The 12,562-nt window shown below is 44.8% G+C and overlaps 1 protein-coding gene across 1 annotated transcript; it reads right to left on the bottom strand.

The window, feature by feature from the left end:
* Nucleotides 1-9,557: 9,557 nt before the first annotated feature.
* LOC118473576 (indole-2-monooxygenase-like) lies at nucleotides 9,558-11,716 on the bottom strand. Its single transcript, XM_035963457.1, has 4 exons — nucleotides 11,154-11,716; nucleotides 10,600-11,034; nucleotides 9,854-10,478; nucleotides 9,558-9,772 (listed from the first exon to the last, which is right to left on the bottom strand). Exons 1-4 carry the CDS (start codon nucleotides 11,667-11,669, stop codon nucleotides 9,597-9,599), a joined length of 1,752 nt encoding a protein of 583 aa, XP_035819350.1. The 5' UTR covers nucleotides 11,670-11,716; the 3' UTR covers nucleotides 9,558-9,596.
* Between the last annotated feature and the right edge of the window lie 846 nt (nucleotides 11,717-12,562).

Here is a 12,562-nt window from a genome sequence, read left to right as displayed (position 1 = left end):
CCGGAAGGGCTGAAATATCACTTAGCAAATATGACATGAGATATTATAAAGATAAAAATGACATTTCTCAATTCATGTTGCTCAAACAAACAATTTTCAATCATCAAATTTTATCAAAATTTTAGTTATTAAGTCACGTTTCGAGAATCCAAGATATTTAGCTCACTCCTAAGAAAACAAAACCTAGTCTCATCAAGGGGTTTTGTGAAGATATCGGCTAGTTGATTTTCGGTGTTCACATGAAAAAGTTCGATATCTCCTTTGGCTTCATGGTCTCTCAAGAAATGATGTCTAATGTCAATATGTTTAGTTCTAGAGTGTTGCACTGGATTGTTTGCAAGTTTTATGGCACTCTCATTGTCACACAAAAGAGGAATTTTGTTAAACTCACAACCAAAATCTCTAAGGGTTTGATTCATCCATAGCAACTGTGCACAACATGCTCCAGCTGCTATGTATTCAGCTTCTGCAGTGGAGAGTGCAACACAATTTTGTTTCTTGGAACTCCATGACACTAAGGACCGCCCAAGGAATTGGCAAGTCCCAGTAGTGCTTTTTCGATCTACTTTGCAACCGGCATAATCTGAGTCAGAGTAGCCAAGCAAATCGAAAAAGGAGCCTTTAGGATACCATAATCCTAGGTTTTGGGTGTGGACTAAGTATCTTAGAATTCTCTTAACGGCTACAAGATGGCAGTCTTTAGGATTTGCTTGAAAACGTGCACACATACAAACACTTAACATAATATCAGGCCTAGATGCACATAAGTAAAGCAGTGATCCTATCATTGATCTATATAATTTTTGATCTACAGGTTTACCTTCCTCATTTAGGTCGAGATGTCCATTTGATGACATTGGAGTCTTGGCGTGCTTTGCTTTTTCCATGCCAAACTTCTTGAGCATATCTTGAGTATATTTAGTTTGGCATAGAAAGGTACCTTCCTTGAGTTGTTTGACTTGAAATCCCAGGAAGTACTTAAGCTCGCCCATCATAGACATCTCAAACCTGTTCGTCATTACTTTGCTAAACTCTTCACAAAATTTTTCATTAGTACTACCAAATATAATGTCATCAACATATATTTGGCACACAAATAATTCATTATCAACTTTTCGAGTAAACAGAGTAGAGTCAGCTTTTCCTATTGTAAACCCATTTTTAATTAGAAAATCTTTAAGACAATCATACCAAGCTCTAGGGGCTTGTTTAAGCCCGTAGAGTGCCTTGTGAAGAAGATAAACATGATTTGGCTTCTTCGGATCTTCGAAGCCCGGTGGTTGCTCCACATATACTCTTTCTTGTAGTGGTCCATTTAGAAAAGCGCTCTTGACATCCATTTGATATAGCTTGAAATCATGGTTAGTAGCATAGGCAATTAATATTCTAATTGATTCTAACCTTGCTACCGGCGCATATGTTTCACCAAAGTCAAGTCCTTCCACTTGAGTATAGCCTTGGGCAACCAACCTTGCCTTGTTTCTTGTAACAACACCATTTTCATCTTGCTTGTTCCTAAAGACCCATTTAGTCCCAATCACATTCTGTTTGGGTCTTTGGACTAAGGACCAGACTTCATTCCTAGTGAAGTTGTTCAACTCCTCTTGCATCGCAGTTATCCAATCCGGATCACCCAATGCTTCTTCAACCTTAAGTGGCTCAAGAGAGGAAACAAACGAGTAAAATTCACAAAAATTAGCTAAACGAGATCGAGTCGTTACCCCTCTCCTGATGCTACCCAGGATGTTGTCCACCGGATGATCCCTTTGAATTGAATGATGGACTCTTGGATGAGGCGCTGATGGATATCTTTGTATTGGCTCTTCCTCATCAGCTACTTGATCACGAGGCACTTCACCATCAATATTTTCTTGTTCATCTTCTACCACTGTTGGCATCCTTTGATGATTTTCTTCGTGGTTTGGATGACTTGAGGTTGATGGGTTTGCTTGGGTGGAGACATTGTCACTCACCACCCTTGCACCCACATCAACTACCTCATTGGTCATCCACAAGGTTCCTTCTTCATCATCCCTTTCTTGAGGTCTCACCTCACCTATGGCAAGTTTCTTTATGGCCTCACAAGGTAGTTTTTCATTTCCTGCAGTGTCATTAGAAACATGCCCTTGCGAGCCATTAGACTCATCAAATGTCACGTCTATCGCTATTTCAACAAGACCGGTGGAATTGTTGAAAACACGATATCCATGAGCATTTGATGCATAACCAAGCAAGAAACCCTCGTCCACTCTAGGAGCAAACTTTGAGCTCTTGACTTTCTTGTTAAGAATAAAGCATTTACAACCGAATACTCTGAAATAATCAACTTTAGGTTTGTTACCAGTGAGAAGCTCATAGGCAGTCTTTTTGTAGATCTTATGAAGATAGAGGCGGTTGATTGCATGACAGGCGGTGTTGACCGCCTCTGCCCAGAAGTTGTCAGGTGTCTTGTATTCATCCAACATGGTTCTTGCAGCTTCAATTAGAGTCCGGTTCTTTCTTTCCACAACACCATTTTGTTGTGGAGTGTAAGGCACCGAGAACTCATGCTTGATTCCCTCTTCTCCTAAGAATTCTTCGACACCCGTGTTCTTGAATTCCGTCCCATTATCGCTTCTCACTTTCTTGATTTTGAGCTCAAATTCATTTTGAGCTCTCCTCATGAATTTCTTTAGGATTTCTTGAGTTTCACCTTTGTCACTCAAAAAGAAAACCCAAGTGAATCGAGAAAAATCATCAACAATAACTAAACCATACTTACTACCACCAATGCTAATGTAGGCCACAGGTCCGAAGAGGTCCATGTGAAGAAGCTCCAATGGCCTCTTTGTTGTGACCACATTCTTTGATTGATGTGGGACTCCATGTTGCTTTCCTGCTTGGCATGCGCCACAAACCCTATCTTTCTCAAATACAACATTTGTTAGTCCAATGATGTGATTATCCTTTTGAAGTTTGGCCAAATTCCTCATACCGACATGGGCTAGCCGGCGATGCCATAGCCAACCCTTGTCGGATTTTGCCACTAAACAAGTCTCAGGCGTCACTTTACTTGTTGTGAAATCAACAAGATAAAGCTTACCCTTCAAGCGACCTGTAAAGGCAACTGAGGAGTCCTCCCTTCTAAGGATTTTCACATCCACATCCGAAAATAAGCAATTATAATCCATTCCACAAAGTTGTGAAACGGACAACAAATTATAGCTCAAGGAATCTACTAATAAAACATTTGAAAGTGATTGTTGGTCAGAGATAGGAATTTTACCAATACCAATCACCTTACTCTTGCCACTATCTCCAAACACAATTTCTTGTGCTTCTTGAGTTAGTTGCAATGAATGAAACATGTCTTTCTCCCCGGTCATGTGATTTGTACATCCACTGTCAAGCACCCAACTTGACCCACCAGAGGAGTAGACCTGCAAAACAAGTTTAGGCTATACTTTTAGGTACCCAAATTGAATTGGGTCCTACAGTGTTAGTTATAGCCTTGGGTACCCACACACTTCTTTTCATGACTTTTTGTTTAGTGTAGGCACCCACATATTTCACAACCAATTTCCCTGAATCCCAAGTTAACATATAATCACAAAGATATGAGTGGGAAATGGGAGCATTAGATTTTTGTCCACTTGAGGATCCCACTTCCTTCATCTTACTCTTTGTGGAACTCAAGTTAACCTTTACCTGAGATGACTTGTCATTTGAGGAGTGGATCCTCCCCAAGGCATCATATAGAGTGGTTCCCTCTATGAACTTGGGGGATCTCCACCCCTTATGCACTGTGCTAGGGTTTTCCTTGGATGAGTTGAACCCAAGCCCCCTTCTACCCTTGTTGGGCTTAAGGGACTTGTACTTGGGTTCAACTTTCTTTAACCCATCATTGCTAGAGCATCTTTTCAAAATTTCTTTGACCTTCACCTGTGAGCTATGCTTCCTTGCATGGTTAGTTAGACAACAAGAAGCATGATATTTGACACAATGCTTGCAAGAATTATCATTAGAGCTAGACTTAGATTCAAAAACTAAAGTGGGGGCATTGATGTTCTTGCAACTTTCAAGTTGCACTTGAAGTTCTTGATTTTGAACATTCAAGCTTGACATGCTTGATTCAAGTGCACTCTTTTCATTTGCAAGATTATCAATAGAGGTTTTCAAGTTAGTTACTTCTATATCTTTATTGTGAATCAACTCTTGAAGCTCTAAGTTTCTTTCCTTTTCAAGGATAAGCAAGTCTTCTTGAGCATCAAGAGTTGCCTTTCTTTTATCTAGTTTTTCCATTAATTTTGTGATAACATTGTATCCATTTAAGCCAAATTCTTTAATCATTTTATTTTTCATGACAATTTGATCATTATCATCATCATTTGAAAAATCATTACTAAACAAAGTTACCTTATCTCCCTTTGCCATGAGACAAGTTGGAATGTAGGAGTCGTCTTCAAGGTTGGTGAAGAGTTGCGCGCTTGAGGTAGATTGGATGGCCACATTTGCCACCACTTCCTCTTCCTCGGAGCTAGAACTCTCATCATCGGAGTTCCATTCTTCACCAATATGAGCTTGTCCATACTTCTTCTTTTTGAAGTATCCCTTGGTCTTGCCTCCCTTTTTAAACTTATCCTTCTTGTATTCCTTCTTGGCTTCTTGTTCCTTCTTGTTAGGACAATCCGCTATGAAATGACCGGTTTGGCCACATTCATAGCATGCCCTCTTCTTTCCTTTCCTTTGGAACTTGTCATTCTTCCTTACAAATTTCTTGAAAGTTTTGATGAACATAGCTGTGTCTTCATCACTTGAGCTATCTTCATCACTTGAGGTCTCGACCACTTTCTTTGCTTTGTGGTCTTTGCTCTTCTTGAGATTGTCTTGTTCATTTGTGATCAAGGCATGAGAGTCTCTTGTCTTGATGGGGGCTTCCTCGGACTCGTGTTGTTGAATTTTTGCAAATAGTTGATGAGGCGTCATATCCTCATAATCATCACGATCCCTTATCATCCTTGCAAGACTTTTATCTTTCTCTTTATAAGCTCTCATGAACAATCTTGTGACCTTGGAGTCACTCCAATCTTCACTCCCAAGTACTCTTATTTTGTTGACCAATACCATCAATCGATCAAAGAGTGATTGGAGCGACTCACCCTTTGTCCAATCATACCTTGCAAGCTCACTTTCCAAAGCTTCAACTCTATGTCTTTTAGCTTTGGGATCTCCTTCATGTGACATTCTAAGAATGTTCCAAATGTCACGAGCATCTTCTCTTCCTTGAACTTTCCGGTATTCTTCCGGACAAAGGCTTCCTTTGATTATGCTCACTGCTTGAGCATTTCGATGAACCTCTTGCATCATTTCCGGAGTCATCTCTTCTCCTTGGGCGGGCTTATACATACCTACATTAACAATCTCCCAAAGACTAGGATGCACACCGATTAAATGCGACTTCATCTTGTCGGCCCACTCATCATAGTTCAACTCACTAAGAGTTGGTAACTTTCCAAGTGGGGCGGAAGAGAAGTTGGGAATATAATTTCTAGAGTAATCGAATTGAACTTTACTAAAGTCATTACCTTTGCTTTTGGTAGATGATCCTTCGGTGTTGAGACTTACCTTGCTCAATACCTTAGACACCAAAAGATCCACTAGATCGTCATTATAATCAAATGTTCCCTTACCTTTACCTTCTTCGGCCTTTCTTCTTGTTTCCTCTTCTTCGACCTTTTTCCTAGCATCTTCCTCTTTCATTTTGAGGAACATTTTCTCGGCAATCTTCATGGCGAGGTCGAGGACCTTGGGGTCCACTTCCTCACCGGTAGATGTGACGGGGATTTCCTCGAGAAGAGGATCCACATGGTCCCGTTGTGTAGACATGATCGTTTCCTCACGCGGTTAAGCGTAAAATGAGGCACGAAGCTTTGATACCAATTGAAAGTAGCCTAGAGGGGGGGTGAATAGGCTACACCTGAAAATTTTCACTAAAAACTTCGAAATAGGTTAAATCAAAGTTGCACGGGTGCAAACCGGTTCAGTCGATTTTAATCCCAACTGAACAAGTTTGAACCCACTCAACTTGAATTTAGTAATCTATTGAACAAATTCGAAGTAGTAAAGAAAACAGCTAAAGATTTGCCCTACACAAGAACTACTTGAATGAATAATATGAACCAACCACCGAATATGAAAGCTTAACAAGAACACACAAGAACACGCGATATATCCCGAGGTTCGGCAACCACCACAAAGGTGTCCTACTCCTCGTTGAGGAACCCACAAAGGGCCGGGTCTTTTCCAACCCTAATCCTCCACAAGCCGACCACAAAGGTCAAGGCAATCTCTTCTCAAATCTGCTCAAGGAGCGGGTGATACAAACTTCTTGGGGTCGTCCACAAATTTGGAGACTCCCAAGCAACCTCTAACCGTCAAGGAACACGAGGTTCCAAGAGTAACAAATCCGCACACGGTCAAGTTTGCAACGAGCTCAAGAACAAGAGAAAGGGAGAATCAAGATGAAATTGACAGCGAGTTCGATCGAGTTCACCTCACACCAAGGGTCCTTCAAATGATTGAAGGAGATGCGATTGCGGGTGTGAGAGGTGAAGTGAATGCTCTTGTTTGAGGGTTGGTCAGCCAAAGATTCGTGGGAGAGGCAGAAGTTAATGAGAGAGAGAGAGTGTGAGGGGGGTATATAAGGGATCCCCCAAAAGCTGGCAGCCGTTGGGAGAAAGAGGGCAAAAACCGGTTGAACCGGTTTTCAAACCGGTTGAACCGGTTTCTACCAGGGGGATCCCGGTCCACTGGTCTACTCAGCCGGACACTGGACCGGTTTCAAAACCGGCTGAGTAGGGTCAAAATTCGGCTCAACCGGTTTCAGAAAAATATCTGCTCCGACTTTTCTGACAGCTCTGACTGTCAGACAGGTCAGAGCAGAGGTGGCAGGATGAACAGTACCAAAACCGGTTGAACCGGTTTTGGGACCGGTTGAACCGGTTTTGGGGGCTGAAACCAAACTTTGAGAATTTTGAAGAGAACTTAGGTGGAGACTTTGTGGGAAGTGAAATTTGTTTTTCTCAAGAGCATTCATGATCTGGGAAAAATGATCTCAAGGAGTTTTCAAAAGAATTGAACTTGGCTCGTTTCACAACTTACTCAACCGTCGCGGATCCCTCTTAATTGTACGGCGATTCCTATGACTCAAGAATTATAAACTTAGTACCGCCGACGATTCATAGCACTTGGAGCACGCCATTTGATGTGGAATTTTAAATCTGCTGTGCTTTATACTTTTACGCTCGTAGGATCTGTGCTTCTCCTGTCTGTAAAAATACTGTGTACACACTAGGAGCAAACTTGTTAGAATCTTAGTTTGTTTTGTCATTAATCACCAAAACCCTCAATTAGGGTTGATTGCACTTACAACATCCATCCACATATTTAATACAAAAGAACAGTACACCATACAAGGGAACAAATAAAGCGAATATGCATCAAGTATGACATTTGACATTGCATTTGTTATGGTTAGAAAGAAACGGGAAAGGGTCTCGCAGGGGGTTAAATCTTATGCACCAATGATTAGTTAAATTATGCACTCTAGTTTCAATAGGTTCTTAACAAAAGAATTCTGTTATATGCACTGCTAGTGGGAACCTAATCATTTTAAGTTGATCAACATCGCACGAGATAAACAATTAACTACATGAATCAACTAGCATAACGGAATGTTAAATTAAACTTCCTATTTCAATGGCATATGAACAACGATTAGCCTACCTAAAATAAAATAGCTATGATCACAGAAAGTAAATAAAATAAAATAAAAAAAATAAAAAAACAGAGGGGGGGGGGGGGCGGTTGAACCGGCCCTAGGGGCGGTTGAACCGGCCGGCTGGGCGGCCGAGCACGCAGGGGCGGGGGCGCGGCCGGGCGGGCGGCCAGGGCGCGGCCAGGCGCGGCTGGGGGCGGCCAGGGGCGGCTGGGGGCGCGGCCGGGGCTGGCCAGGGCGCGGCCGGGGGCTGGCCGAGCCGGCCATGGCGGCGGCCATGGCGCCGAGCGGCGAGGGGAAAGGGGAGGGGGAATGGGGGAGGGAGGAGAGGGGGAGGGGGCCTCACCGGGGACGGGGACGGGGCGGGGCGGCCGATCGGCGACGGGGCAGGGGCGGCGCTAGGGCAGGGGGCGGCGCTAGGGCAGGGGGTAGGGGCGGCGGCGGCTTAGGGTGAGGGAGAGAAAATGAGAGAAAATGAGAGGGAGGGAGAAAGAATTGGGGGAAAAAGGGGAGGTGGGGGCGGTTGGGCCTTTTTGGGCCCAAGAGGGGGCGCCAGGGGCGGCTGGGCCGGCCGAGGTCGGCCCACGGCGCGGGAGAGAGAGAAAAAGAGGAGAGAGAAAGAGAGAGAAAAAGAAAGAAAAGATCTTCTCCTCATTTTCGAAATCCGATCTTTCTACATGAATGCATTTGCACTTTCAAAGCAATCAAAAGAAATGCAAGGTTCGGCATGGTGCATCAAACAACATAAAGTATTTAGGGTTTTTCTTACACGGGAAATCCAAACCGAATCCCGCTAGAACTTTGGAAAAGGTCAAGGTTTAGCGAAGGGAAAAAGAAAAAGAAAAGGTAACGCCCGAATTTTGGCGAGTAAAGAAAAGAAAAAATTCAACTGCGAAATTCGGGGCGTTACACATACTCCTGTGAGTATCAAAATTCTAGTTCTTCATGATATATATTCATCTGGTATAACACATGCAATCTCTTCTCTGTGTAGGGTCAATCTGGGGCGGCATCCAACAACCCTCATGGATCGCCCAACCCATCGCCGCACCAGTCCAGCAGCCCACCTCGATGAGATACTTTGTGCACATGATATTATCTCTGTTAGTGTTGTTAATACTTTGTGAGATAACTTGGTCTGAACTTGTTTGATGTTGGTAATGCTTTGTGAGATACTTGAGACTTATGTTCTTGAGTGTTGGATACTTATGTTTGTGTTCGAACATGTTGGTAATGCTTTGTGAGAACTTGTTTGATTTATGATCTTTGTGAGATATATGATGTATATGTGATATCTGTGATGATTATGTGATATCTTTTGTTTGTTTGGATGGAATAGCAAAAACAAATAAAAAAGGGTATACTGGCTACACTCGGCAAATTACCTCTTTGCCGAGTGTCAAGGCCATAACACTCGACAAAGAAGGCACACCTGGGCACCGGTAAAGCCTCTTTGCCGAGTGATGTGGCCTCGGCACTCGGCAAAGGTACTGACAAAGAGGCCCGCTGGCGATCTCTTTGCCGAGTCTCACCTAATACGGTCGATGGGATACAATGGACACTCGGCAAAGGTTCTGTCGCCGTTACCCGTCGCCGTGACGGCGACTTTTCTTTGCCGAGTACCTGTTGACACTCGGCAAAGCCCGATAAAAAGTACTCGGCAAATAAGCCGTTGCTGATATACAGTTCGCCGAAGTTTCTTTGCTGAGTGTCACACTCGGCAAAGCCTTCGTCGAGTGTTTTCCAGGATTTGCCGAATGCTTCAGACACTCGGTAAAGAAGCTGATTCCGGTAGTGAAAGTCGACAGAGGTGTTGTTCGCTTTAAATTAAAGTCGGCTGTTAAGACTGCTGCAGCTGTAATCTATAGAAACAAAAACACTGTAAAAATAGTAGAAGCCGGTATGGATTTAAACCAAGCCAACAGATTGTATTGCTGCCCACAGATTGTATTGCTCTTTTAGGGTAGGAGTAGAAGAAGACAAAAAGACAAGATGATTCGGATGATGTGACAGAACCTGGTTACCCAACCACACTGTCAGAATTTGCATAAACAGATTCACCCAAACTTACATATCTGCACAGATTTTGTCACGTACCTCGTGCCGCCCTTGGGCTGAGAAGGAGTTCATGTTTCCGAGACACGGTCAACTTAAACACCTCGGCCATGTCAACCGTATCTACACCCCTAGGAAGCTCCCAGTCAAAGTGGAAGACAAGGTTTGCCAGCAAGATCTCCGTGGAGGCCAGCGCAAAATTTACCCCTGGGCACATCCTACGCCCAGACCCGAACGGCAGGAACTCGAAGTCCATCCCTCTGAAGTCAACGCCGCCGCCGCCGCGGACGAACCTCTCCGGCACGAACTCCTCCGCGGCGTCCCACAGCCTGGGGTCCCGACCGATCGCCCAGGCGTTGACGAGCAGCGGCATGCCGGACGGGATCGTGTAGCCGTCGACGTCGCAGTCCTCCTGCGAGAGGTGCGGGACGAGGAGCGGCACCGGCGGGTGTAGACGCAGCGTCTCCTTTATGACGGCTTTCAGGTATGTCGTCGTTCCGACGAGAGCGTCGTCTTCGCCGATGACGACGGTGGTTTGTCCCTTGTTCGGTGGGCTCTTCCGCACCTCGGCCTGTAGCTTGGCCATGACATCCTGGTGCAGCATGAGCTCGGCCATGGCGAACTCGAGCAGAAGGAATGTGGTGTCCGTGCCTGCTGCGAACATGTTCTGTTGCCCAAGACGAGCAAATAAAGCAGATGTATATATGAACATGTCCTGTCTCCCAACTCCCAAGACATGTACAACCAAACATAGATGAAAACGGGAGAAGAATGAACGAAATACTCACAGACAAGATGCCCCTGATGTTGTCTCTCGTGAGCCCATACTCCTCTTCCACAGCTAGCAACACGTGTATGAAGTCAGTCTCTTGCTCATCCTCACCGGCTCCTTCGCCGCTCGAGTGTTGCTCGATCAGCTTGTCAAGGAGCTCGCTCCACCGGTCCCTTAATTTCTCGGCCTTGCGGAGAGCTGGCCACAGCAGCACGCCACCAGCCGCGTTGGCCAGGCCAGGGTAGAAGCTCTCCAGGTTTATGCCCCCCAGGATGTCGAAAGCTTGGGCGATGAGGTCCCGGAATATCCTGTCCCGCCCCTCCACTCTGAACGACCTCCCTGCCACGGCGCGGCACACCATGTCGTTCGCGAACTTGCTCAGGATCTCGCTCATGTTCACTGCCTCCAGTCCAGCTGCCGCTCCATGGATCCTGTCGATCACCAGCCCTACCTGCTTCGGACGCATACATACATATGGATCATCCATACAACGCGAGAATAGCAGTGATCAAGAGCGCGCGATAGACGGGAATAATCGATTGACACGGTCGGCGTCGGCGGCCGGATCACCTCCTCGTGGCGGGCGGCGCGGTAGGACTGCACCTTCTTGGCGCTGAGCAGGTGCGTGGTCACCAGCTTCTTGCACTGCCGCCACTGCTCGCCGTAGGGCGCGAACACCACGTCCGAGTACCCGCACGTGAGCACCTCGCCGACACGGGACCGCGCCCGGGACGCGAACGACTGGTCGTGCGTGCGCAGCACCGCCTGCGCGGCGCGCGCCGACGACGCCACCAGCGTCGGGACCGCGCCCAGGCGAACCACCATCAGGTCCTCGCATCCCTTCCGCGCCGCGAGGCCGCGCAGTGAGACGTGCGGGAGCGCGCCGATGAGGTGGGCGTGCCCGATCAGAGGCAGCCCCGGTGGAGAGGGAGGTAGCCTGGCCCTGCTCGGACCTGCGCCTGCACTCAAGTAGCGCAGCAGCAGGAAGAAGAATATGGTCAGGAGACACAAGAGCAGAGGGCGGAATGTTGTCGCTGCCGGCGAGTCGCCGCCGACGAGCTTGTCAAGAACTACTACTTCAGCCATCTTTCAGTAGATTTCAAATCGGTTTTTCGAGGAGAAAGGTGGTAAATCCCTTTCGAATGGGTCGGGTCATCTTATACCTTCTCCGTTCTAAAAGTACTACTAGAAAAATAACCAAGTCAAATGTCTAATGGCATTAATTATTAAAAGTAGTATTGTCTCGAATAGATTTATATAGGCCATTCTAAATGGAGGTTTCATGTCAGTTTCATGTAATTTAATGAAGAGAGATTTGAGAGAGTTTTATTCAAGATGTGAGAGTTTTATGTAGATGAAACTCAGATTATACCATTTCTAGACAAATAGTAACAGTACAATTTTAGAAACAGTGCTTCAACTCTCCATTGAAAATGGCCTAAAACTTAGTCCATGTCATGCCATATCGTATCAGAGGTTTAAATAACAATTACGAGTATCAAATATAATCTAATTATAAAATAAATAACATAGATGAAGACTTGTGAAACTTAATTAACTAATAATCAGCAAATGTTTATTGTAGCAACACATGGATTAATTACACTTAATAGATTCGTCTCGTTGTTTAGTTTTCATTTGTGTAATTAGTTTTATAATTAGACTATATTTAATAATTTCAACTAGCATCCAAAAATTTGATGGGATAGCGACTAAAGTTTAGTCAACGGAACCAAACACCCAATTATTATAATTGCCTATTTCACTAAGAGTCTATACAACGTAGAGGCCTTGGATCGTTTCAAAGTGCAAAAGACAGCAAAAAGACTATATAATGTAATTCTAAACTTCTAGATCATAAATACAGTGAAGACATAATATATATAGAGAGTAGTGTATAGACAGACTCTTCACGAAAAATATGTCTCTTCTATTTTTTCAATTAATCCCTATAGACTCTTCAAAAGACCTCATATTAA

The sequence above is a fragment of the Zea mays genome, chromosome 10 (genome assembly GCF_902167145.1).
Source record: "Zea mays cultivar B73 chromosome 10, Zm-B73-REFERENCE-NAM-5.0, whole genome shotgun sequence".
Taxonomy (NCBI): domain Eukaryota; kingdom Viridiplantae; phylum Streptophyta; class Magnoliopsida; order Poales; family Poaceae; genus Zea; species Zea mays.
This window is presented reverse-complemented; position numbering and strand designations above follow the sequence as displayed.